At 50.1% G+C, this 27,427-nt stretch overlaps 1 protein-coding gene across 1 annotated transcript; it reads left to right on the forward strand.

Annotated features, from left to right (window-relative positions):
- The first annotated feature begins 10,160 nt into the window (after positions 1–10,160).
- SLC35B4 (solute carrier family 35 member B4) lies at positions 10,161–27,070 on the forward strand. The gene is made up of 10 exons (XM_087767176.1): positions 10,161–10,328; positions 15,232–15,345; positions 16,384–16,486; positions 17,862–17,911; positions 19,097–19,178; positions 20,568–20,628; positions 21,426–21,535; positions 21,759–21,834; positions 23,057–23,132; positions 23,971–27,070. Exons 1-10 carry the CDS (start codon positions 10,252–10,254, stop codon positions 24,215–24,217), a joined length of 996 nt encoding a protein of 331 aa, XP_087623302.1. The 5' UTR covers positions 10,161–10,251; the 3' UTR covers positions 24,218–27,070.
- The last annotated feature ends 357 nt before the right edge of the window (positions 27,071–27,427 follow it).

Genomic DNA, 27,427 nt, shown 5'->3' on the forward strand with positions numbered 1-27,427 from the left:
GTAATCTACTGCCTCCAAGGCCTCTTGACTTTAGGTTATGATACCACTAGGAAGCTTTTGTCCTTGCTGCAGCAGCCTTGCTGAGCTATTACAGCCCCAGATCCGCAGCCTGTGCTAAACGTGTGCTGGGTCTGCTGCAAAGAGCTCCCTGGAGCGCAGATATCTGCTTTACAACCCCACCATGAGCCAGTGGGATCCCCACAGAGACAAGGAGGGCATGAGATTATTGATGAGCTGGCCAACTAAAGTCCTCAGACCATGCCTACACTATTGAATAAGTGGACCAAGGAAATGTCTTCTAGCCCTGAGGCCAATAGACAAAATATAGTTTCTATCCACAGAGCTAAATTATCTTTATAACCCCATCCCCAGATAGGAGCCATATCTACACTGGCTGGTACTTGGTCCATGCTTGCCCCAGTCTGGACCTGTGCATCATTTGGGAGTGTGATAGTTTGCTTGGGCTAAAGCCATGCCAGGGACTGTAGTAATAGAATCATATAATCATAGAATGCTTTGGGATGGAAGGGACCTTTAAAGGCCATCCAGTCCATCCCCCCTGCCATGGGCAGGGACATCTTCAACTACATCAGGTTGCTCAGAGCCCCGTCCAACCTGGCCTTGAATGTTTCCAAGGATGGGGCATCTCCCACCTCTCTGGGCAACCTGTGCCAGTGCTTCACCACCTTCATCGTGAAAAAACTTTTTCCTTGTGTTTAGTCTAAATCTACCCTCTTTTAGTTTAAAACCATCACCCCTTGTCCTGTCGCAGCAGACCTTGATAAAAAGACTATCCCCATCTTTCTTGTAGGCCCCCTTTAAGCACTGCAAGGCCGCAGTAAGGTCTCCCCGCAGCCTTCCCTTCTCCAGGCTGAACACCCCCAGCTCTCTCAGCCTGTCCTCACAGCAGAGATGCTCCAGCCCTCTCATCATTTTGGTGGCCTCCTCTGACCCCCTCCAACAGGTCCATGTCCTTCCCGTGCTGAGGACCCCCGAGCTGGACGCAGGGCTCCAGGGGGGTCTCCCCAGAGCGGAGCAGAGGGGCAGAATCCCCTCCCTCGCCCCGCTGCCCACGCTGCGGGGGATGCAGCCCAGGATGCGGTTGCCTTGCTGGGCTGCGAGAGCACATTGCCGGCTCATGGCCAGCTTTTCGTCTATCAGTACCCCCAAGTCCTTCTCCTCAGGGCTGCTCTCCATCCCTTCATCCCCCAGCCTGTGCTGATACCGGACATTGCCCCAACCCAGGTGCAGGACCTTGCACTTGTCCTTGTTGAACCTCACGAGGTTCACACAGGCCCACTTCTCAACACAGGCCCGCTTCTCAGTGGAACAAATTTTCCATCCACTAATCTAGGAGCTCCAATCCTGTGGCATGATATGTCATTGATCTCCACAACAGAAATGCATGAAAGTCATGGGTGGAGCAAGAAATAAGGTGGACCTAGACACCATGTCTGTTCTCTGAACACACTCTTGGAGATAGTAAAAGCAAAGAAGTGGAAGAAAGAGCATTGCACAGGAAAAGATGGCTGAGAACCAGACATGGATATATTTCATGTGGGAAAAAAAAGTTAAGGGTAGTTGAAGGTTTCTAGCTCTCTCAGAAGGGATCTTGGAGCAACTTCCTAAAACCTTGTTGGAGCCCATGTGAAGTCATGTCAAGTTACTCAGGGAGTGCTGTGGTTTCAAAGGTCTTTAACCATAAGACTTCTTCCGAATAGACGGGTAGGTCCAATTTTCAAAATCCCACATGTCCCACAGTGCACTGAAACTAAAGCTCGGTGGCATGAGGTCGGGAAGAACTCGAATTCCCATGATGTGGGAGCCAGAAGCAACACAGGTTGGAGAAACATCAATAATGGACACAACACCTAGATAAAAACATGGTAGTGATGGTTCTCCTGGCTTTCACTGAAGGAAAAGTGAACTTGGGTCCAAAATTTACAACACCCTGAATCAAAACCCCAGTGCCGAACAAAGGAAGGCCTGGGAGGCGAACTGCGATGCTGCAGCTTGCAAAACTCTTGAATACCTAAAGATGTATCCCCTTTCAATTTCCTTGTCACCAAAGGCGTTTAAAGAAACAAGGTCTACCTGGCGTGAATGCATAGTTTAGATGTTTAGTGATAATGATTCTCTGATGCCTTGAGGGTATAGTGACTTAGTGCTTCAGTTCTTCATCTCAAGGCACGAGGGGGCTCAAACCCATTCTTAAATCATAGAAAATATGAAAAGATTTGCAAGGAGGGAGTGATGGCATGGCTTAGCAGGGAGGACAGGCTGAGCTCGCCGGGGTGCCGCTTTCCAGGGGCAAGGTGGATCAGGGCTGAGCATACGGAGGGAAGCCCATTAAGTGTTAGGCTCCAAAGGAGAAGAAAACATGCCCATGTTTTGATACAGATAACTCTGATTAACATTCTGGACAGGAGTAAAAACAGTAAAAAAAAAAAAAATCTCTTTTCCTCCTCTTTGTTTGTGTTTAGGTTATTTTAATTGAAAAAACATTTACTTGAGAACCCATCAATCACCTCTGGAAAGTCACGCTCACTCACCTAAAGCATGGAGAGACATATCCAATACGGGGAGACTCTCAAAAGGGAAAAGCGCTTCAGGTTGAAGTTCTTCCAGCTCATTTAAAGAGACGTCAAGTTTAACGATCTTAAGGAATGAGGAGGAGGAAGGGGGAGAGGGCTAAAAAAAAATGAAGCTATTTCCAATTTCCCCCCCATCTCCCCCCAAAATATGCCTGGAGTTTTTAGCTTTTACCATTTTTGACAAGTAGCAACACACATAGGCAGTTCTAGCACCAGTACTGCTTGATCAAGGAGTTCTGCTTTGGAAATCACCCAAATAAATCTTGGCAGAGAAAAATAAAAGGAAACAAAAAGGGGGGAGTTTGAAAAGTGACAAAGAGGAGAAAGACGGCCAGATCCTCAGCAGAGCAGTTTCTTGCATCTCCTCTTTGTCACGGGACAAAGTGCTTTACACTAGCAAGGGACAGGCTCTGAGCATGTCAGAGAAACATTTGTAGGTGAGAAAACCAGCTCATGTACCTCACAGAAAACGAAATGTTTGAGACAGCAGGAATGCCTCCTGCTCCATCCAGAGAAACAGTGATCATTTCTGAAATGCTAAGACTGTGCGAGGTGCTAGAATGCGATGCATTTAGCAAATAACTGAAATTGCTGAGAAAATATCTACCGAGGAGGGAGTGGGAGGAATATCTGGGGGACCTGGGAGTTTTTGATGGAACACATAATCCCAAGAATGTGACAATTTAAGGAGTGGAGAGAGACTTACCCCTTCTAACACACCTAAAAATACATTAGTGATTTATTTGAGTTACAGTGATTTATTTTAGTTATTTTTAAAGTGATGTGATATCATAAAATAAATGGAAATTTCAAGCCGACTACCACAAAAGGCTTCCCAACAGAGAAGCTAAAGACTTCTCCCCTGGCCAGAGCTGCAGAAGTCCAGGCGTTGGGGGCATTTCAAACAAAGCTGGTGAAAGTGGAGTAGCATTTCTTGAATTTCTGTTGCTGCACATTGCCAAAACAAAGGTGAAGGCGTTGGCGAGATGGAAAGGTGAAGGCAAGATGGAAAGTTTTGGAGAGGTGCACAGCAACAAGATGGTGCTGGCAGAGCAGACTGTTTTAGGACATGAGTTGTCTCTCCCAACAGTACTCGTTGACACCTGGGTTAGATGAGTTTAGGTTTCAGGCATACAAAAAGGACCTATTCCTTACCATTGCTTTCCCACAGCTATACACCTACCATGGAGATACATAATATTGGAGAGGAGAAATTGAAATCCCAGGATCTGTTCCCTTCCTTTGCCCCGACTGATGTGACCTAATCTCTGCCTGTGTCTGCAGCTTAACTGTCCCCACTATAACATGAGATTAATAATAATAATAATCTGTTGAGGAAAAGCACTGTCAGGCCCGAGGACTGTGAATGAAGAGTTCATGTTGGAAAAGCTAGGGCAGGTGAGAAGTCCCCATCTTCAGCCGCGTGTTTTCACCACCACAGTCTGAATGCTCGTAGTTTGTATCAGCGGGGATCCAGCTAAACCTCACCTACGGTAGGTTAAGCTACAAGGTTCTGCACTTTGGGAGGTGCTCAGATGAACAGTAATGGTATCTTGGCCATGGGATGATATTTGCTCACAGGTGCTGAAGACATGAGGGCGATAATTCCTCTAACAGTAAAAGCCTAACTCTCAGGACTTCAAGTCCCACAACTGGTTGCTATCCCACTAAAATCCAGCGCGCTCCTTCCTCTTTTGCCCACACGCTATTTCAAAGAACAGGCTTGTGATGAAAAACAGTGGAAAAAAGCCCAAGAGTTCACGCTCTGCATATCCCTTCCCAACTTGTCAGAACTGTCACTGGTTCAAAATCTCTTCTTTACCTCGCAGGGAATGCAGTTACAGGGAACAATTGCCTGGAAGAAAAACGTGTCCGGTCTTGTCTGCACAGCCAAAGACCACAGGAGTTCTTCATCTTTTAGTGGGAGAAGCAGGAGGATTGGATTCAGACATGAGCAGGGTCACAAATGGAAAGGAGAGGAGCCAGATGAGATATCTCACCTCAGAATGAACTTTGCAGGGTCTTCAGGGAAATCATTTATAAGTGTCTGAGTGTCTTTTTTAACTGCTACTTATTGAGCTATTCAATCCCTCTACAACCAAAGCCTTAAACCTGGCATGTGCCTCCCGCACTGTGGATCTTCAATGTGCTCAAAACCTTATAAACCATCAGGAGTCATCTTCTCACGTCCCTCAAGAAAACTGCAGACAGAGAAAACAGCAAAGGCCAGGCCATGTCAGATGCCAGTCAAAAGGCAGTGAGTCCATCACCATCGCCCAACACTCAACCGTCTGTCACCTTACCAGTTTTCCCATTCTTTGGAAATGCCCTGAACGCAGAAACACAAGTCCATGTGGACTGGAGAGTCCAACTTGCTCATTCTGAATCCCTTCTCTGCAACGTCCACCATGAAAAATAACGTTATCGTTGTCATAATGACATTGTTATTGGAGATGACACATCACACTCCATTTCAGCAGAGACACCGTTGCTGGTCGGGAGAGGAGAGGTTTGAATGAACAGTGAAATATATTGATAGACCAAAGATTCTGTTAAACAAAGGAGGGTTAAGGTGGAGCTCAGATGTATTAAAACTTGTTAATGTCTCCACTTGCAGTAACTCTAATAAGTGGCTTCTCTTTACCTGTGGCATCTCCATCTGACCACAAACTCAGAGGTGAAGTAGTCTAAGGTGAAGCCAAAGGTGAAATCTAAGTTCAATTTTGGGCCCCTCACCCCAAGAAGGCCATGGAGGGGCTGGAGCGTGGCCAGAGCAGGGCAGCGAGGCTGGGGCAGGGGCTGGAGCCCAAGGCTGGGGAGGAGCGGCTGGGGGAGCTGGGGGGGCTCAGCCTGGAGAAGAGGAGGCTGAGGGGAGCCCTCATCGCTCTCTGCAACCGCCTGAAAGGAGGCTGGAGCCGGGGGGGTCGGTCTCTTCTCCAAGTCACAAGCGATGGGATGAGAGGGAACGGCCTCAAGCTGCGCCAGGGCAGGTTTGGGTTGGGTATTAGGAAAAACTTCTTCCCGGAAAGGGCTGTCAGGCCCTGGCCCAGGCTGCCCAGGGCAGGGGCTGAGTCCCCATCCCTGGAGGGATTTAAAAGCCGGGGAGATGTGGTGCTCGAGGACATGGTTTAGTGGTGGCCTTGGCAGTGCTGGGTTAACGGTTGGACTTGATGATCTTAAAGGTCTTTTCCAACCTAAACAATTCTGTGATTCTATGATTATTTCTAAGTTGTAGTTTATGTAGTTAGGAATCAGGCATTTCATTAGCTTGCTCTGTTTGCATCTTTCAAAATCTGCCAGGACTGCAGAATTCACCGTCTCAGAGATGCTTAAATTAAACGTGCTACCTTGTCAGATCTACTTCAGAGATAGTCACACAATACCCGTGTGACAGCTCCGCCACCCCTGATATTCCACGGTTTGAACAGGCATTTGCAGCACTAAGTATCGGGCTGAGCCGAAGGTCAATAACTGCTCCGTGACAGATTCATGGCCTCTGCGGACCAGGCACAGCAGAAGCCCTATAGCCTCTGCACATCAGTGTTTATGTTAGAATTACCTGCCTTTTCCTGGCATGCGTCACATATGTGTTGATTATGAAAACAGGCAAGATTGGTTTGATTGATTTGCTTCCCATGCATTAAGAACACGACTGGTTTACTTCTGAGAAAAAGCCATGCTTTAGAAAACAAGAGAGCAAGAAAGCCTTTCCGGGAAAGCTCAACTTTGAGAAACAAGATTTTGCCCGTGTCAAAATGTCAAAGTCCCTGGTGCTTTGTCAGATTTTGCCATGCCTACCAGGCTCAAAAAACGTTTTTCTGGAAATGACGCGAGAGAACTTTTCACGCAGGAGCTTACAGCTCTGTCTGGTTTCCCCCATCATTGTATTTGTTCCCAAAGCAAAGACCAAAAATCTACGATCCTTTGGGGAATCAAGGCCTGACTGCATACTGGGGCTGGGAAAAGTGGCAAACTACTAAACAAATCTGGCTTCCTAAATTCCCTGTTCTCGTTTTCTCGCTGGCTCATGGAAGATGGCTCACAATGCGGTTCTCGGGCAGAGCTGAAGGATTTCTGATGCGGTCGGTAAGTCAAACCTTCACCCAGCATACTACGAGTCCCTAATTTTGCTTTGAACTGCATTTCAGAAGTCAGGAACTCAAAATGCTGCCAGGGCTTCTTCAAACCTTGAAAAGCTACAGATTTGTACTAGAGAAGACACCACCACCACTCAGGCTGCTTTTCGGGCAGAAAGACTCCCCGGTGTTTCCATGATGTGAAAACATGCTTTGTTTCATTTCAGCCATCTCTGAAGAAAGTCAAAATAACACTGGAAGAAGCAAGACGACGTTTGTAGGTAGAATCTTTTATTAGAGCATCTGCTGGTGTTGGAAAAAACAGATAAGCCCTGGGCAGTAAAGAAAAACTTTTGTCCTATAGCTGAAAGCTTATTTAATTGTCCAGCTGTATTATTTCAACCTACAAAGCTCATCTTGTCTGTGTCCTTCGACCATCCTGACTGCAAGAACACGGCCTCAAGAGCATTGCTGTCCATTCACAGCACGCGAGACAACTTGGCTGCGTTGCCAAGCGTTAGCGTTCACTCCTGGTAGAGAAACAGGGCTGAGAAATCGCTCTTGCTCATCAGATGCTTACACTGACGACACTGGGTGTCCGCCTTTCAACACAGTGAACTGATTTGAAATGGTATTTTTTAAATATTAATATATTTTTTTCTATTTTCTGACATTATTTTGTCATTCATTTCAACATCATAGAATTGATGTGAACCGAATTTTGAATGGATTTAATTTTTATGCTAACGGGAGTGAATTACACTATTAGATCTTAGATCTGTGATCGGGATCACTTGTGAAGAATACACCAACCTGCAAACAAGGAGCTCGGCGCGTTGGTCCAGCATCACAGCTGGGATGAACCAACCTCACGCCACGCAAAGGAAAAAAGTCGAGTCCAGCAACTACATCTCTAGCCTCATATTGAGGTGTTTGCAGTGATGTGAGCCATCCCCTAAGAATTAGACCATAAACTCAACAGACTGAGAACTTTCTTCAGCCAGAGAATTCGTCCCAGAACCCACCTCGTCATTATAACATTAGGAAGGATGTTAAGTACTCACTAGCCCAGACAAGGGTGCCCTCCCAGAGGTGCTACGCTACAATGAACAGCTCAAAATGCTTTATGAGCTGACATTTTGGTTTTACTGTTACGCCGGAGCAGTTCAAAAGAAGCAATTTGCTCTGTGGCTTAATGCATTTAGGAACCAAGGTGCGGCACATTTATCGTGGCAGAAAAACAACCTCAGCCCCCCCCTCCCTTTGAGGCACAAAGAAAGCGAATGAAAGGCGAAGAAGTGAGCACCCAGGGTAGCAAAAGCTTATTAGTGAGGGGAACAGAAAAAATCGATCATTCTGACCTGTGCAGCAGCTGAGGATGTGGAAGCAGAAAACCCTGGAGACGTTACAAAGTGCCAGCAAGCCTGAGCAATCGTCTGTTTTTGTTGCTAATGAGCCATGCTGCTTTATAATAATATATAAGCCATTTAAAAGGACTTGATGGGAAGCCCAAGGAAGTCAGTCAAAGTGTTTCTACCTAGAGCCAGGTCAGAAAACACTGAAATGTTTTGTGAAATGGGCGAAAAATGAACTTCTGCCAACCACAGAGCAAGCGCTCAGCAAAGCTGCTGGGGTTTCCAGGCAGTCTCCCAGAGGTGCAGACCCACAAAGCATTATTTTCTGGCTGACCATCCTCCTAGAGGGTACATCACAAGCTGAAACTCTGGGAAACATCACAAGGGAGACCCCAGACCCCTTGAGTCTGTGATGCTTTTATCAAGAAACTGCGGGGTTTCTATCTGCAGACAAAGCCCACAAGGTACCCGAGGATTCCTGGCTGTCATTGCTATGGTTTCCAGGTTTTCAGCCATAGCTCATGTAAGCCCTGAGGACACATGCTCCAACCACCCTGGGTTTCCAGCCCCCAGGTAAGGAGCCTGGAACTCTGGGATCTCCAGCTTGGAGTCAAAGAGCCTAGAAACTCTCGCAGTGAGCAAAAGAAATGGGCAATCCTGGCAGTTTCGCCCCTGTCTTTAGCTGCTTTTGGCAGCAGAGAAGCTGCCAAGGCTGTCACATTCCATGAAGAGCTGGAAATCATAAAAAGAAATGCTTCATTTTTGGACTGACCATAGTTCTTTTCAACGTGTTCATGGGATTTCACACTTGTTGCATTTAAAGGAAAAAAAACAAAACAAAACAAAACAAAAGATATGGGTCTGATTCAGATCAAAACTTTACTAAAAACAAAATTAAGCATCTACAGCATGAAAATCCCACTTTTGGATCAATATGGCTTCTATCGATCACAGAGACCTTTGACAGACGCTTAGCAGGGCTCTCCACGCACCTTTAGAAAAGAAGACGCTTCACCCCTGGCTGATATGCAGCTACGTTAACAGCAGAAAACATGAATTGCTCCAACTGCAAGAATGCAAAACCACACTCTAGGACACAGGGATAAGGAGTAACAGGGCAACAACACAATCTAATAGGGACAAAATAAAACTGAAGGTGCCATAGACACTACGAAAAGTCCACGCCAAACTGGAGAGTCCACATCTCAGGGCTGGATCCTTGGTGTCGTCGTGCTGTTTTAATTCATGTTTTTACCATGAGTGACATGACAATGTCTTCATCCTGACAAGAGAAGCCAAAGTACCCAGTCATACAGGGAAATTAATAAATGAGTCATTGCAGACGGTGCCAGCGCAGCGCCTCTGGGTGCAGTTTGTCCCCACACCGACGACCCTCTCACCCAAACCCTCCGTCTCCAGCACTACAGTGCCACTCTCTCCCACCTTGATGTGTGCAGGGTTGTGGCCAGAAATACCACCTCGTCCATCGCTTTGAACGGGTTATTTTTTTCCTCCGTCTCCCCCTGCAAAGCCACGGGTGGCTGCTGGTGCTGTCGGACCCACACGGTCCCCAAGCCACCCCACCACCACCATTTGTGCACCTTTTCCTCCCTTCTCCCCTTCCCAGATGCCCTCATGTCCTTCCAAGCACACGATTGCTTTTCAGACCCAGTTTTGGTGCCTTAGCACCCCGTGTTTCCAACACCAATCATGGTGACATTGACACAGGCCGCACAGGCTTGCCTGTGGCCCCAAGAGCATGGCAGGGCCCCCCAGGAGGCTCCCCCACAGGCCTCAGGCAAGCTCGATTTCACATCGAAGCGATAATTTCATTATCTAAACCCAAAACGGCAATTAGCAGCTGTTCCTCAGCAGGGAAGCAGCGTTTGGGCTGCCCTCCCCGCCCTTCTCCTCACGCCACCTCAGCGCCGGGCCCGGCGCCGCCATTACCGCCCGTCCCCACCGCGGAACTACAACCCCCATCATGCCCCGCGGGGCGGCACGACCTGAGGGAGGAGGTGGGGAGGCGTCGCGGGGCCCGCTGGGAGCTGTAGTCTCGGCCGTGGAGCCGCCGCGGTATCGGTGAACGGGCGGCGGGCGGGGAGCGAACTACCGGCGCCCGGGAGGAAGCGGGGGCGGCGGGGCCGGGGCCGGGAGCGGGGCCGCGGCCCGGGAGCGGGATGCAGTGGCGGTCCGGGACGCCTCCTCGCTTCTTGGGGCGATACCATGCACCCGGCCGTGGCGGTGGGGCTGGTGTTCGGCGGCTGCTGCAGCAACGTGGTGTTCCTGGAGCTGCTGGCCAGGTGCGGGGCCGGGGAGAGGCTTTGGGGGCAGAAGGAGGGGTTAGGGGCAGGGGTTGGGGACAGGAATGGGCTCGGGGGTCGGGTGAGGGCCCCCCGGGGCTGGGGGCCGCAGGGTCTTCCCACCGGCTTCGGGACTTGTGAGGGGAGGAAGCGGCAGCGGCGCCCAGGGGGTCTCCAGGAGGTTGGGGGGGGGGGTATGAGAGGATTTGGGGGGGGGCTGCTGGGGGGTACCCGGGGCTGGCCCCCGGCCTGGGGCCGTCCCTGAGGGGGTCTGCGGCCCCGGCGGGGTGGCCGGACCCCTCACGGCTTGGGGGGCAGCCCCAGGCTCCTCATCAAGGTGCCAAGAGGAGGCCGGGTGTGGATCGCCAGGCCCTGGCCTTGTTGTGTCACCGCCTGATGGATTTTGTGGGGTTTTTGGGGCTGTCACCCTCGGCTTGGGCCCAGTCTGGTCCGATCATGAGCCGCTTGGGTATCCTGCCCAGGCACCGGGCATCTCCCATCTCTGCTGACGCACGGACCACCGCATCAGTCTGGCCCTAAAGCATCCTCACCACCCCTGCTCTCTGATCCCAGCGCCTCGTACGAGTTACAGCTGAAATCCCAAGGAGAAGACGCACAGGAGCTGGCTAGGGTCCCCTGGGATGGCAGGCAGGGCCAAGGGAACATCGTCCATCTGGAAATGTGATCTTCGGCAGCATCACGCGGCTGCAAAGCCAACGTGATGAAGGCGAGGAGTCCTTTGTGGCAGTCGGAGCGAAGGTGAATTGCCAGGTTGCAGAGAGAGGAGGGCTGACGTCTGGGGTACGTCCGAGCGCTGTGTCACCTTCCTCACCCTGATGGAGGAAGGCTGGCATGGCTTGGAAAAGGCGATGGTCTGTTGGGTTTGTTTTCAGGGCCAGTCAGCAAGCCGTGAAGACAAAAGTGCTAGACCTGACTGGAAAAAAGTAATGATTGAACTGGTTCTGTGTCTACAGTTATAGTAAGTCAGCGTGGAGCTGCATCCCCTGACCATTCAGTACTATGTTCACTTCAATTATGCCCAGACTTTTGAAACTTAAAGTTAAAACCTGCCCTTATTTCCTCCCCACCCATCATCATCCCAGATTGTTAAGAGAAAAAGGGAGAGCAAAAGAGAGCCTGACTCTGTAAGCCAGCAGTGGGGCTATTTGCTTCCAAGTGGGAGGCCAGGATGCAGGTACCTTAACACGAGGTTGCACAACCATTCAGCAATCTCTGGATAAATCAAGAATCAGTTCCTGGAGGAAGAGACCTTGTGTGGCGAAGTTGTCTTTCCTCTCAGGGATTGCTCTAACCTCTGCCTTTCCTGCCTGGCTTCTACTGCAATATCAGTGAGGGAGGAGGAATGGGCCCCTTTGAGGTGAAGAAAGCTTTGGATCTGGCTTCTTGCATTTGCTTGCAAGATGCTTGCAAGACGCAGTGGGCTTGTGTGACTTCCAGCCACATCTTAAAACAAAAGCGAACCATTTGGCCCTACTCAAAGGCTGCATTAAGCATCTAAACTCCAGGAGGGATTTTGAGCAGCAAATCCTACAAGTCCAATTGCAGATATCTAAGAAAAGCTGCTTTTTACACACAGGCTTCTCTTAAGCATTGCCTCTCATCCACTTTAGAAATTCTCCTGTTCCTGACAGCTCAGTTCCTGTGCCCCTCTCTTGCCCTGTTCACCTTTGGTCCCTAAATTGGGGTAACACTGGTTATTTCTTCGGGTCTTGGTGTTGTCTAGAGGGGAAAAAAGTCCCTCTTGACGATGAATCTTCTCATAACAAGCAAAGTCCTGGAGCAGGGCCCCAGGAAAAGGCAGCGACCAGACAGACAGACAGTCTAGTGCGGAGCAGCAAAGGTGATTGGAAGAAATTTGCTCAGGATTTATGAGGAAAGAGAACTGTTTAGTCTAGAGATGCCTGAGGACAGACAAAAGACTTTAAATGTGTGGAGAATGGCTGCAGAGAAGAGGAGAGAAATTTTTCTGCTGGGCTCTGGAGGCAGAATGAGAAATAAGGGGCTGAAATTGCTGTGAAAGGGATATAAAGCAGGCCAAAGCCCCGGGTTTGCTCCCTCTCAGTGTAGTGAAGTGGGTTTGTAAGAGAGAGAGCAGGGAAACTCCTCGTTGGAGGTTTTCAAGAGCAAGTTAAACAAGCCTCTGTCTGAATAACAGAAGGAGGCCTGGACAGGGCAAGAAACGCCATCCAGTTCATCCCATTTCCCCTGTCTGGTGCAATCCAACCTGTTCTGCTAGTGTCCTTTACTAGTTGTCCCAGGGGGTCTGTCTGTGAGCCGTGATGCCAAAGCTCTGTGTGGCGTGTACACACAGGCCTGGTTAGAAAGCCCATGATCTGCTTTTTGCCTTCTGAAGCTGTGTCCTTGTGAGGTGCCTTCTCTGTAAAAACGGTTGAGGTGGTAGATCTCAACGGGGTTTCTTCCCTTTATGGTGCAAATTGGGGCGGGGGGGGGGATGTTCTTCTGCAGGGGCCATTGAAGGAATTCTCTATGAAACGTGGAGTCTTCTTAAGTGACGGACAGAAATCTTCCTCGAAGATGTGATTTGGTTGTGTTGAACTCTGTCTGAATGAGAGTACTCTGCATCAACGTGCCCCAAACTGATGTCCAGAAATTGGGCTAGTCTGTCTGTGCTCCGCTGACGTGACCGAGAACCCCGCTCTGGCTGTTTCATCCCACCATCTGCCAGGGCTGCTAGACACTAACAGCCCAGGCAATTCCATCCTAGGAGGCAGGGTGACAATTGCATCATAGTGTTTCTACATTGCTTCTGGAGAGCTCTCTATCAGTTGGCTACAGCTAAGGCAGGTCTTTGGTTGATATATCCAGACTTCTTGTCAATTCTTTTAGGTGTATCAGTGTGTTGGGGTTGTGAGTCAAAGACATGGGCAGATACAGTCTGGGGCTTTTTTTTTTTTTGTTTATCTTTTTATTATCAGTCAACAAATAACCCTGTGTCAACACCTTACTGATAACATGAGGTCATATGTACAGCAAGTGACTGAAGGCAAGAATGTAAGTGAACTGGGAGGAAACACACTCCTGTGTGGAAATGGTCTTGGTTTATTCCAAGTCTACAGTTGCTTTCTGTTCTCCCGTAGAGATGAGATTTGCAATCCTGGAGCCTGGCCTCTGTTTCCAGTTCAGTATTTCTTCTCTTCCCCGAAGTACTTTTGAACCTTTTAACCTCCTTGCGCAGCAGGGATTGAACTCTCATGAACAATTAAGCTCTGAAAAATGTGAAAATCGGCAGGTGGGTAGAGGGGAGGGGCTCAGGCTAGTGCCTGCCCCATGGAAAATGCAGGGAGAAGATGGCCTTTCCAGGTGCTGTTCGGTGGCAGCCACATGCCAGCTCTGCGTTAACCAGAGCACTGCTGCTTTTTCTGAGATGTCTGGGGGGTGACAGAGGAGATTTTGGAGGAGACCAGACCTTCAGCTCAGCTATCCAGGAGACAGCTTGGTTATTCCTGTTCGCCAGCGCATCTCACAGCTTGCATTCTGCAAAACCGTGTCTAGACCCAGCCTCTAACTACTCGTGATGACACGTTGCGTGAGCAAGCTGAATGCTCGTGCAGCAGGGTGGGGATCGGGACTGCAGCTTCTCCGTGGCTTTGGTTTCTGTCTTGCACCCGAGAAAGGGGAAGTACGTGCTTAAATTCTTCTGTCTCCTGCTGCAAATAACAGTGAGCTTTCTGATCGTCTGACATGTCACAGCCTCCTCTGAGCCCACAGCTGACTGTGTGCCTCCCAGGAAATCCTCTAAGCTTCTTAGGAAGGAGGCAGAGCCTGCAGCAGGCATGTCTGCTAGGAATGGGTGAGCAGCATGCAGGGAATGTTTGTTTAATGACAGGCTGTTATGGGCTGTTTTGCCCTTGTGTGTAGTTCCTCTTCCCCCAGAATAAACACACAAGGTTGATTTGCTCAAAGGTGGTGTAATTTCTGCTGCAAAGGTAGCGATAACTGCAGTGCTTGAGTCTCGCTGGGAGAATAAAGGTGCTCAGCTAAGAGGGTCTCTTTCGAGGTCAGGCGCTGTTTTGTGGGTTTTGATACTTTGTGGAGTTTGAAAACTTCAGTGCAAAGCACGTGTCACATTAGCAAGCTCCCTAGCTTGCCTGACTATCACGTGGCATTTAATGCCATGATCTTTTTGGGCTCTCATGATGAGCTGTTGTAGGTTCCTTCTTGAACCTACAACCAACCTTTTGGTATCCAGCAAATGCAGGAGGGCAGAGAGCTAAAGTTTGCTGGGTAAATTGAAAGCAGGTTTGAGCTCATGCTCACATGTTCTGCGGATGAGGTGCGAGCAGAACCACGGACTTGCCTGCAGACACGGACCTGACCTCAGCTCTTCCCTCATGCAGTGGAAATAAGGGCTATAGGAAATCCTGCTGCCTTCCTCCTGGGTGGACTCATTGTTTTCACGATGTAGGTAGGGAGAGAGCCCTATCCAAACCACTTCCCCATGAGAAAGAGGGAGATCCAGCTTCAGTATGGTTACGTCGGTGCTTGGTGGTGCTCATTCAGATCCTGTACCCTGGTGGGATGTCACACAGACCTGTGAGATGCGACCGATTTCCTTTTTCACTTCCTGACCCAATTCACCACGTGCCCCGTGATGGGGGTGGCCGCTCGCTTCCTCTTTGGAAATGTTTGAGGAAGGGATTGCTGTGCCTGTATCTACAAGTACAGGTGAATAAATACCTGCAGGGAAGCAGGGTTGAACAAAGGCAACGTGAGAACCTGGACAGATAAAGCAGTAAAGCCCCTCCAGATTGATGCTCACGCTGGGCTTATGAGCTGTTAGCCTCTTTTTATTGGAGCTCAATGCAGTGTTTGTTCTCCATGGCATTGCTCTTATGCTTGTCTGTCTTCTCCATGCCTGCAGGCAGTTTCCAGGATGTGGGAACATAGTGACGTTCTCCCAGTTCCTATTTATTGCGGTGGAAGGCTTTATCTTCGAAGCCAATTTTGGGAGGAAGAGGCCGGCCATACCAATAAGGTACAGTTGATCTGAACACTTTTGCTAGGCACAAATTGACTGGCTATCTATTATCTGGAGAAGTGTTTAATAAAATGGCTTATCCGTTTATCCTGTCTAAATCCCATCCATTCTGCAGCATTTGCAAAGCCTCGTTGAGAACCTGTCATGCCTGATAAAATATGAATGCCTCGTTTATCGAGAATTCTTAATAGGAAATTGCCATCAGATACTTTCCTGTCCAAGAAACAGGGCAGTATGGTGCACAGTTAAGCATTTGCTGTGTTTGAAGAGCTCACTGTCTCGCTGGGGCCTGGTGCAATAGGTGTGGGAGGGAGACATTTACTGGAAAGCCAGCCCAGTTCACTTTTGCATTTCTCCATCAGGGCTGATCTTGTCCTGGCAATAGCCTGGCACGTTCATGCTCTCCTCCCTGGCACGCAGTGGCTGAAGTGAAGTGAGGAGGTTTTGTGGGACTCCTTAGCAGACTGTGGCAAAACAGAGCGCTGTGCTGAGTGCTCGGGGCAGAGGTCCTCATGACAGAAAGTTGAGGGCAAGTTTAGTGCCATTCGTGGCTGCGTCACAGCGAGGAACTTCAGTTTGTGGAGGCTCTCTAGCTTAGGTGTAGAACCATGGAGGTGTTCAGCCTGGATTTGAGTAAGTTTCTAGTTCCACTTAGGGTAGTGATGCCTGCTGGCAGAAATTGAATCCCCTCAAATCAAGCCTTGTCTTATGCCGCTGTCCTTAGGAAAGAGGGGTCTGGAGAAAGTCCGTGCTAAAAGATCGCAGCTGGGGTATCCTCAGTTCCCCTTTCCTTCTGGGATTAGCATAAGCTAAGCCAGTGCAGGTCAGCCTGCTTCCTGTTCTAAGGACTTCCCTGCTGCATCCAAAGTGGATTGATCTCCTTGTTAGTCCTTGTCACAGACCCAAGAGCTAGGAGGGCTCCTGCTCAGCTCCAGGCCTTTCCTTGCAACCTGTCCTCTGTTCCCAAGGTGTCTCCCAGCATCCCAGGGAGGTACAGGCACAGCTATCAGCTGGGGTTTTTTGTGTTTGTTTCAGGTACTATTTCATCATGGTCGCCATGTTCTTCACTGTCAGTGTGGTGAATAACTATGCCCTGAACTTAAATATCGCCATGCCGCTGCACATGATCTTCAGATCAGTGAGTACTGTCATACCATCCTTTTCCTCCTCATCTCTTCCCATCATCTCTGCAAGCCCTGTCCCTGGTGCATGTGTTCTCTCTTGCCCTGAGGGCACCAAAACCCTGTGCAAATACTAAACTCCAGCTAACTTACGGGGAGAGCAACCTTGCTCTGGAGGCTCAGCTCCAGTCCTCACTTTCACAGTGTTGATCATTAAATTTCAACTTAATGGACAGACGAGGAAATTGAGGCTCAAACAGGCTTCATATTTCCAAAGGTGATGGGGAAGTAAGAATGACAAAACCAAGCCCAGACTCTGGCTGTCAGCCCTGGGTGGACTGAATCACTGGCCAACGGGACGCAGCTTTCCCTTCCACCGCACAGCTACGCCAAGTGATTCGTGTCCTAGTGTACGTGTCTTGGTTAAACACCCCAGGTCAGAGGGCATGGCTTTGGCCTAGTTCCACCTGCACTGTTACTGCATATGTCTTTGCTTTGGAAAATGCTATTAAAACGCATCTTCGCTTAAGTGTAGATGAGTGTCAGGCTAAAACATCTGTTAAAACCAAAGAAAATGGAGCTCCAGCTGTTGGGAATAACAAAATCTGCTGGGCAGATCTGCTGGGCGGGGGCTATTCGCCCACAACACGTCATGGGGTTGAGATACCTGAAGTCAGGAGAGGTTAAAAAGAAGAAAAGCAGACAACACTCTAGGAGATGTGTCCCGCATGAGTCATGAGGGATGGTTCTTGTATTGCAGCCCTGCAGTCAATCTGTGGAGCCACACTCCTGTTGCCAATTAAAAACACAGTGATTTGGCCATGTTCCGGTCTGTAGCACACACCGAGTGTCATGAGTGGGCCAATAAAGGGGGAGGCCCACTGGCCAGAAGATCCTAGTAGCCTGTTTGCCCCAGCATCCTTGTTCCCAAGCCACCCAGCTCAACTTCTCCCTTTCTCCTAGCTGAAGTGAGACTCATAGAATGATAGAATCATTTAGGTTGGAAAACACCTTTAAGATCAACCACAAACCTAACACTGCCAAACCCACCACTAAACCATGTCCCTGCGTGCCACGTCTACGCGTCTTTTAGATACCTCAGGGGATGGGACTTGACCACTTCCCTGGGCAGCCTGTGCCAGTGCTTGACAACCCTTTTGATGAAGAAATTTTTCCTAATATCCAACTTAAATGTCCCCTGGTGCAACTTGAGGCTGTTTCCTCTTGTCCCCACCCTGTCAGTCTCCCTGATCCTGTTCTGGCATTTCTGTTGGTGTTTTGGCATTAGTTGTATTGAGTTTGCAGTGTTTCTCTGGGGCGGGCATCCAGTCCAGGGAAGTTTGTAGTGCTGACCTTCTATTTTGTTTTTCTCCTCTCTCTCTTCTTTCCCAGGGTTCTCTCATAGCCAGCATGGCTCTAGGTATCATCATTTTGAAGAAAAGGTAAATCACAAGCCTCTTTCTTACATCACCAGGGAATGCTCTGCCATTGACTTAATCCTGACTGGTGTTTAGTACCCTCCCCTTTCCTGTTAAATATTCTTGTTTTACTGATGGGGAAACTGGGGCACACAGGTGTGCCTGGAATAGTTCCCTCTTCTGCATTTCCACCACCCCTCACTCCTTCGTTTAAGGCAAGCATGGACTGAAAAGAGAGATTTTACATGACTGCAGCCTTCTGTGTTAGCTCTTTTCTTTCCTCTTACTTCTGTGAGGCCGGTACTGCTCCTGATGGATGGCTGTACTGGGTCTGGCTGGGAAGGAGTTAAGTCCTTCATAGCAGCCCATATGGTGTTGTGTTTGGGATTTGTGGCTAAAGCAGTGTTGCTAGCACACTGATGTTTTGGCTGTTGCTGAACAGTGCTTACACAGTGTTGAGGCTCTCTGGTTTTCCCACTCTGTCCCCCAGGAAGTAGGCTGGGGGTGGACAAGAAGTTGAGAGGGGATACAGCTGGGACAACTGACCCAAAGTGGCGAAAGGGATATTCTATGTCATATAGTGTCGTGTGCTGCAATAGAAACCAGGGTAGAGGAAGAAGAGGGTTGGGGGAGTTGGCTTCCAAGATGGCCATGCTTACGGGAGGTGGTGAGTGATTGCTCTGCATTGGTTTTTTGTTTTGTTTTTTCCCCCTCCTCACCTATTAAACTCTTTGGCTCAACCCACGAGTTTTCTCATTCTTGCTCTTCTAGTTCTCTCCCCCATCCCACGAGGCTGGGGGAATGAGCGAGTGACTGGGTAGGTGCTTGGCTGCTGGCTGGGGTCAACCCACCACAGTGGGCAACGATGTCAGGCCAGGAGGGTCCTCCCAGCTGCCTGGGGTCTGGCTGTGGGACCAATGTGGGCATATCCCCTGCCGCTCCATCGCTATGCAGAGATCCGTGCTAGCTTTGATCTGAGAGGGATCCTTTGCCACGGGCAAGGAGATCTTGGACCAAATGCTTGGGTTTTGTTGCAGCTGGAATCAGTTGGCCTTCCCTCCCAGCAGTGTCCAACATTAAGTAATGGGTATGTGCCCATTACCCCGATTTCACACTGGTGTAATGGAGCAAAATGCAATGCAAGGGAGCAGTAGATGAACAACGTGAGGCTGGGCTGGATCACTGACATCTGTCTTCTCCCCTGTGCAGGTACAGCGTATCTAAATACACGTCCATAGCCCTGGTGTCCCTGGGGATCTTTACCTGCACTTTCATGTCTGCAAAGCAAGTGGTAAGGATCGGAAAGGGTCTGAGGTCATAGCTGTGAACCTTATTGACAGGAGGAGCTGCTGTCTGCACCTTCATCAGTAATTCCTGACTATTAATGGAGAGACAAGATGTCTCCTAGCTCTAGATCTGCTCCCCGAAAGCTCTTGTTCCTGGTCTCATTTTCCTGTGGTTTGGAGGGAAGGGACGCACACACATGCATGTGATTTAACTTAATTACAGATGCCTTTTATCCTGTGTTGTTCAGGTTGCTTTTTGCTGAGAATATACCATTGGTTTTTTGCCACAGCTAGAAGCTGTTTTCTCTTGCCTTTACTGCAATGTGTTGCAGTTAGGAGCAGGTGAATCTTAAACAAAACTCAGCCATCTTAAATCTTCGCTCCTTTTATCCCAGAAGAGATTGTCAGCTTTCAAGGCTAAATTTGTCTAGACCTGTTGGCATACAACGTGACTTTCTGTGACCCTTGAAATAAAGCGCACGTATTTGGAGAACAGGAGGGAGTGAAGAAAATCCATGTGTAACACCACTTTGGGCTTTTCCTGGGTCAGCACCCAAAGCCTGATCTTGTCAACGGAAGACAGAAAAATGACATAAAGTGGTGGTCAAGTGAAAATTGGTTGCACTTAATCCAGCTCTGAGAGATTGGAAAGAAACAGGGCTGTCAAACCTCCAAGTACCCCATCATTTAATAGCTATTTATACTCTTAGGGTGTTTGAGGAAGGTCTATGCGACGCGGCCTTGCTCTGTATTGATCCAGATTAACTCTCAGCAAGCATGGGATTTTGCTATAGTATGGACAGTTGTGGCAAAGATGAGTAATCTCATTTGCCCTAAACCACAGTGAAAGAGAGTTGAGCCAAGCCATGCTACCCAGAGTTTTACCCTCGGCTAACAACATCTACAGGCCTGGTTTCCTCCATGTCTTGACCTCAAGCCAGAGCCCTGGCTTTAGGACCTGACCGGGGCTTGGCCAGAGCCCTTGTTCTTTCCTGCACACCCACCTCTGAGATGAGGACAGAGGAGCCTGCCAATGGGCTGTCCGTGGGAGCCTTCTAAGTGGCACTGATTATTTTTGTGGTTGAAGGGTTCGGTCTCTGGCCAAGCCAGGGCATTTTGTTCAGAAAAGCTATCTTCTTCATCAGACATTTACACTTTGGCTGGAATCTGGTGCATTCCATGAAGCAGAGTGGAAAGCAAAGTGTGCTCTAGTTGCTACCACCTCTGTTCAGCCAGGGAAGGAACTCTGGAGAATGGGAGACCTTGGATGGTCTTTGCTTTATGGGCTTGCTTTGGACCACAACACACAAACGAAGAGTGAGGTACAGGCAGGTCCAGATGAGCTGCAGGGACATGGTGGCTCGTGGTGACTGTGTTGTGTCTCCCTCCACCAGGCGTCTGACTCCAGCTTAAATGAAGAGGACGGACTCCAGGTTTTCTTGTGGTGGCTGCTAGGTATGTGGGTGCCACATCTCCAGCCGACCTTGCTGGGATACTGGCAAGACTCGGCTCTCTGATGTCCTTGGCCACGTCGGTTGTGCGAAGCAGACTGTGATGGGAATCCCCGCGCTGAGGTTGAGTTGTGCTGAGCATCTGGAAGATGTTGACTTGCAAAGAATGGGGTTTTGTGGCACTCCTTAGCTGCTTTGTGCAAGGAGATACTCTTCCTTTGGCCAACAAATTAAATACAGCACCTAAGGAGTTTCTGCAAGGCTTAGTAACAGAATGAGACTACAGTCATGCATGTTTGCAGATATCTTCTTGATTTCTCTCTGCAAAAATAGCCCTACCTGATATATCTGATGCTGTGAGCTATGCTGCAGAGAGGGAGAGGGGCTGTAGCTGGTTCAAGTGTTCATTCAGCACAGTATTTCATGGAGGAGTCTCCACAGCCTGGCACTTGAGTCTATTTTTGTACCTCCAACCGAGATTTATTGGTGGCTTTTCAGGGAAGCTGGGATTGATGTACCGTCAATAGTGGCAAACAACTGTGTCCCTGGTATCCCACCAGCTCTGCTTGCCAGGGCTGAGTCTCTTTTTAAAGAGATGAAATTTTCACAAGTCTTTTGGCATCTCAGCCTTTGTAATAAGATACCCGTGTCCTCAAGACCATTATCAGTTTTCTGCCAATGTTATCAAGTCTGGATGCTTTGGCTTTTTTCACTGAAAGCCAAATCAAGGGAGTCGTCAAGCTGTTTGACTTGAGCTGTCCCATCCCTGAGCAGTGTTGCAAGGCTGCGCTTCTGTTCCAGGTATTGCTGCGCTCACCTTCGCCCTCCTCATGTCTGCCAGGATGGGGATTTTCCAGGAGACGCTGTACAAGCAGTTTGGGAAGCACTCCAAAGAGGCCCTTTTTTACAATGTAAGTCACCATGTCTTTTCTGTTGCTTTTCTTGGGCAGGCAGAGCTGCTAAGATGGTCCCTTCCTCTCCCACCCTGCACTCGGCACAAATCCAAAGGATCACACGCTGCAAGGCTGCAGCAGTGAAGAGCGTGCTCTCATCCAGATGTCTGAGGCTGGTTTCCCGGGATGAGGGGTGGGTTCACATCATCTGTTAACATCATGTCTTTTCTTTTCCCTCCAGCACGCATTACCACTCCCTGGCTTTCTCCTCCTTGCCCCAAACATCTACCACCATGCAGTCCTCTTCAGCCAGTCTGGTGAGTGTTGCACAGACGGATCCTTGCTCTCGTACCTTTCTGTCCTCTGGAAAATGCTGTAGGAAGCTTTCAGTCCAGCGGTTGTGCACGGCAGCCTGTTGTCTTTGGATATTCAAGCCCTTTGAATTTTCAGGTTTGATAAAAAGCCAAAAGGCAAAAAAAAAAAAAGAAAACGCACACTGTCTTGGGGACATTGTCCAACCTCTTCCTCCTGGTAGGCCAGATGCCAGCATGCTTGGACAAGGGGTGATTGCTGGCTGCTGAGAGCCCGGCTGTGGGCAGCTGACCGTTCAGCCGGTGCCGCAGCAGCTCGCAAAGCTAAGCCGTGAGTTAGGGTTTGAATCGCTGTGGTTAAAACCCACGCTTTGCACTGATGCGCACGCGTACACCCGTTGGGCCCAGCCAGATTGCTCATCCGTCCACCTTGAGCTATACATCTGCTTCAGTTGAATGGTAAAATTCACCAGGCTTTTCAGTGCCAGCAAGCTTCCTATATTTTGTGAATTTTATATTTTCATGTATTTATAGCTTCCTATATTTTGTGATCCCAATTTTGTGTAACTGGAGAGATCTTTGCTGAGTAAGTTTGGTGGTGCTTTAATTCCCTCTGCGTACAGGGGATATTTGCACGCATAGATCACTTTAATCTGTCCATTAATATCCTTGCAATGTATTTCTAGCATGCTACACCCTCTCAGGAAAAGCATGAGATAGGTAACCCCTGGGGAAAGGAATGTAGTAGTTCAGAAATGGGAGTAACGGGACCAAATCCTCAACCACAGGTGTAAACACGGACCCGTTGGCTTGTGCTTTGCTGGTGCTGTGCAGGCTTCCCCACGCTAGCGCTGTCGGCCTCTCAGAGCCACGCAGTTGATTCATCCAGTTTTAACAGTAGGGCAGCCCTGAGAGAAGAAAGCAAGACAGAGCTTTTCTTTTAACGTCTTTTTCCCTCAGCCTACTTCTTCCTCCATCTTCCTTTCTTCCCTACGGAAGTCCGAGCATAAGTATCTGCAAACTTTCTTGTATTCATCATTTATCACAGTAAGAACAAGATAACTCTCCATTTGGTGCAAAATCAGTCTGCCTAATGCAGCAACGGCCTCTGGAAGCTGCAGCATGTCCCGGATCATGGTCAGTCCTGGACAGGGGAGAGACACCTCTCCTCGCATCTTCTTTAAGCAGTAGCAGGGCAGTGACCTCGCTCCGTCCTTTCTCCCCGCAGAGCTGTTCCAGGTCCCGGTGATCGGGCTGACCCTGCCCATCATGTGGTTCTACCTCCTCATGAACGTCGTCACTCAGTATCCTTTCAAAGCTCAGCTCGAGACAGGCGGAGATGGCAGTGGGGTGGGAGAGGAGGAATGGGGTGGGGGTGCCGAGTCCTTGGAGTCTTCCCTGCATTTGGGAGCTGATGTTTATATAACTCGGAAAATATAGAGTGGAATTTAACCTGGGGCTTACGTTTTTTCCATGGTGGCTGAAATCTGCCACCACCTCCCCAGGGACAGGCCGATTGGCATAAACTCCCGGCAGCTTTGCGAGCCAGCTCGCGGTAGAAGCGACAGATCGGGAGCTGTTCGTAAGATATCGGTGAGTAGAATCTCCCAGGCAGAGGAGAGGTCTGCAAGCCTGATGGAGCTGAGATGCCCTCGAGAAAGGGACCCTTCAGTCCAAGGCCCTCTTACCCTTTTGCTCTCTGTTGAGAGAGCACTGTGCCCTATCGCTGCGCACGCTCCTCCATGAATCCCCTTGTTTAATCTGCCCTTCCCAGGCCCCCTCGGGGGAAAGAGGGGACTTCTGCTGCATATAAACGGAGAAGTCTGATTTTAGCTTCCCTTGGCTCCATGGCAGGGACTGCAAACCCTGCGTGCCGTTAACCTTTTGCCAACGTGTCAGCCCCAGCTGCTCTGGGGGGGTAGTTTTGCTGTCCCAGAGCAGGGCTGGGGGGAGTCTGGGAGATTTGGGGTGTCCCTGGGGTTTGTAGTGAAGCTGTAGAAATACCGATCTGAGGAGAAGGGAATTTTATTCCCTCTATAACCAGACTGGGGCTCTCCGTTGCCCAGTCCTTTTCGTTCCCGAAGGCCTGCCCAGGTGTCCTCCCTCTTCAGCCCCGATGTCCCCTTACCTCCGCCCACCCAGATACGTCTGCATCCGAGGCGTCTTCATCCTCACCACGGAGTGCACCTCCCTCACCGTCACGCTGGTGGTGACGCTGCGCAAGTTCGTCAGCCTCATCTTCTCCATTCTCTACTTTCGCAACCCCTTCACGGCCTGGCACTGGCTGGGCACCGCCTTCGTCTTCGTGGGGACTCTCATGTACACGGAGGTGTGGAACAGCCTCGGGCCCTTCCTGGCCCGCTGGAGGAAGAGGCCGAAGGAGGAATAACAGCCGGGGACTCTCGGCAGGGACCTTTTTATTGTTTTATAGAGCAGAGCAGCAGGGAATCCCCCAGAGGGGGGTTGTTTTTATAACATGGGGGAGGCGTTGGCTGTGCCAAGCTCCTGGGAAACGTGGAGCCTCCACTGGGAACCTACCTGAGATGGATCATGGAGAGACGATACAGTTATTTTTGCAAGGTTGCATTTTTTTTTTTATGCAACCCCTTTTGCTCCCAACCTCTCCCCCTGTTTTTGTTTGTTTGTTTGTTTTTTTCATTTGAATAGCCCTTTTTAAGTAATGCAGAAGCTGACCCAGTTCTCTGTTAGGAGCCCAACCTTGTAGTGGTGCTGTTGTCCGCTCCTCCCGGCTTTGATGACCCTGAGCCTGTTTGGTGCCATCCTTTAATGTCCAGGTGGCCGTAGCGGATGGCTGAGCCCTGGGGAGCTGCTGTTTGTGCAGCGGGTTGTTGGTTACGCTGGAAATGCCAGGCCTGGCCGTTAACCTGGGTTGTTGTTGCCTGATCCTACCACCTGTGCTGGAAGGACGCTGGATACACCTGTAGCTAGAGCCTTCCAGTCTGCCCAGTAGATCCTCCACTGGGGAATGGCTCAGGGGGCTGATTCCCAAGCCCCCGAGCCCCCATCACTAGTAGCAGGGCCTAGTTGGGAGCCTGAGGAAACCAAAAAGGGGTGATGCTGAGGGGACAGAAAGTGCCACTGCGTCGCCTTCTCAGGGAGACGGTGAAGTGCTGTTGAGGCTTCACTGGGTCCTCAGATGTTGCCCAGATACTTCACCAGCCGGAGGGTGTCATGGGTTCCTCCTGCTTCGGTTAGGTCCTCAGCGCAGGTCACTTTTCAGTCGCTTCCTACTTTTTCCCTCATGACAAGCGTGTTCGGTGAGCTTCGTTACCAGCAGTCAGCTGCAACGAACTGCGCTGAGCCCCCAACGCGCCTCTGGTCCCCCCGCATCCAGTCCAGCCTCAGGGTTCAAATGATGCCAAGAAACTTTAGAAGGGCCGGTACAGCTGAGCTTATTTCTGCTGCTGGGGGAGCCTGGTTTTACTCTCCCTTCACCCAATTCTCTCTTCCCACCCCTTGGGCATCAGCTTCGCTCGTGGCATTTCTGTGCGTCATAGCAGCATCCACCTGGCGCAGGACCGGTGTCCCTTTGCGTCACCCCTCAGCTGGGGCAGGCTGCAGGAGCTCGGGGCGCGCGTCCCCGCGCGGGCAGGCGACGCGCGTCACCCAGCAAGGTGAGGAGCAGCAGCCGCAGCTCTTCTAGGAGCTGCTCGGGGTTGGGCAGAGCACGGCTTAGCGCGCAGCCTTGTCTTCGTCTCGGAGCAGTGGGGAGCGCTGTTTTGTGCTGCCTCGGTTTTCCTGGAGCACCTTGTTCTTGCTGTCATGCTGTCCCTGCTCAGCTGTGATAATTACAGCGTCCAGCAACGTCAACCCGATTGACATCAAGCTTGGCCAAGTAAGGACTATGCTCCGTTATTCCTCCACCCAACCTCCCGATGGCTTCCAGCCTCGGTGGTCGCAACCCCTCCGATTGTGCTTGTGGTGGGTTAACCCCCGCTGGCAGGGGGTTAATCGCTGGGGGGGGGGGGCAGAGTGGGGAAAAAAGGGAAAGCCTCGACGCTGTGGAAGCGCTGGAACACTGGCGCGTTGTCAACGCTGTTTCAGCCACAAACCCGAAGCCCAGCACCGCGCGGGCGGCTGTGGGAAAAGTTAACTCCGTCCCAGCCAGAGCCGGTACGATGCTGACGGGACCTGCAGCTCCCTCCTGAGGTGCTGAAGGGTTTTCTCCTCTGGTTTTGATTTTTTCCTGAGCCTGAAAAACCTCTTGTATTTTGAGCGTCAGGCATGGGATGTTTCCAAGGATTTTGTAGATGGAAAAACTGTTTCCCAACAGCTGCCCCAGCACCTAGCGCGGGTCAGCTCTTGCTTCCAGCCGCTTGCGCAGGCTCCAGGAGGGACCCAAAGAGAGGCAAAACCTTTATCCATCACCTTGATCTTAAAGCTATTTACACGGAGCTTCAGCTGAGACAGGGAGATAGGGGAAGGCGGCGCAAATTCAGCGCGAAAGCATCAGGGACACAGAGTTAACCGGAGGGGTTCATCACAGCTGAAAACGCGCCGGTGTAACACCAGGCTGAAGCCGCGTTTGCGGTTGGGCAGCAGGAGCTGTAACTCCTCTTTGGCGGCCGCGGCTGCTGTAGCCTGGGCTGGGGATTTAGCAAAGCAATAGCTGAGCGGGTGCCCGAGCGAGCGTCGCGTACTGTACATAGCCTCCTCGCCCGCTCGCTCGTCCTAGCGAGGAAACTGCATGTTGTCTCCAATTTCTGTGTGATGCTGGTAGGTTTGGGGGGGTTTGGGTTTCTCTTTAACCGTGTGCTGTACTTGGTCCTCGCTGGAACCAGGTGTCAACGATGGGTTATTATTTGTTGTTGTCGGGGGTATTTTTTTTAACTTTACAGCGTGATCTGGGTGTTTCTGAGTATAGTTGTTGCAGCGTCGCAGAAGTGGCAGCGATTCCCTTGCTGCTGTAGGAGAGCGGGTGAGCTTGCCCGGTGGCGAGACGGAGGAAAGGTCCATGGAGAAGGGCCCCGTTAGCCGAAAGTAGTATTTGAATCCAGGGCTGCCCTCCAAAATGGGGCTACCAATTTGTTTGGTTTTAATGTTTGCTGTAGAGATAATAGCACAGATTTTTTAGCAGAAGCTGGAAAAGCGGGTGAGCCAAAATACTTTCTGATCAGCGTTCTGGATTAGCAGAGGTTTGGGGTTGGCTGGTTGGGTTTAGGGTGGTATTTTTGTTGTTGTTTTTTTAAAAACAAAATAAATATGTATCCTCTTCAAAGTATGTTGGTCTTCTTGTTTCTCCTTTCGTGCTTTGCTACTGGTAATCAGCTGCTGGTGACTGGAAAATTAACGGGGCTCTGACATCAACACACAATTTCTCCTGCCTTTAATGAGAGATGGTAGGAAAGACTCAGCCTTGCGGGGGTTTCTTAGAAAAGAATCATAGAATCGTTTAGGTTGAGGTGGTCAAGGCCATGGAGGGGCTGGAGCGTGGCCAGAGCAGGGCAGCGAGGCTGGGGCAGGGGCTGGAGCCCAAGGCTGGGGAGGAGCGGCTGGGGGAGCTGGGGGGGCTCAGCCTGGAGAAGAGGAGGCTGAGGGGAGCCCTCATCGCTCTCTGCAACTGCCTGAAAGGAGGCTG

The sequence above is a fragment of the Nipponia nippon genome, unplaced genomic scaffold (genome assembly GCF_047370975.1).
Source record: "Nipponia nippon isolate SJK-2023a ecotype South Korea unplaced genomic scaffold, ASM4737097v1 scaffold_3, whole genome shotgun sequence".
NCBI classification, from domain to species: domain Eukaryota; kingdom Metazoa; phylum Chordata; class Aves; order Pelecaniformes; family Threskiornithidae; genus Nipponia; species Nipponia nippon.

Bases quoted from the DNA above. Each gene is read 5' to 3' on its own strand.
- SLC35B4 (XM_087767176.1), top strand. From the start codon at position 10,252: ATGCACCCGGCCGTGGCGGTGGGGCTGGTGTTCGGCGGCTGCTGCAGC. The intron at 10,329-15,231 runs GTGCGGGGCCGG...CCATGCCTGCAG, and splicing joins TTCCTGGAGCTGCTGGCCAG to GCAGTTTCCAGGATGTGGGA. The intron at 20,629-21,425 runs GTATGTGGGTGC...CTTCTGTTCCAG, and splicing joins TTTCTTGTGGTGGCTGCTAG to GTATTGCTGCGCTCACCTTC.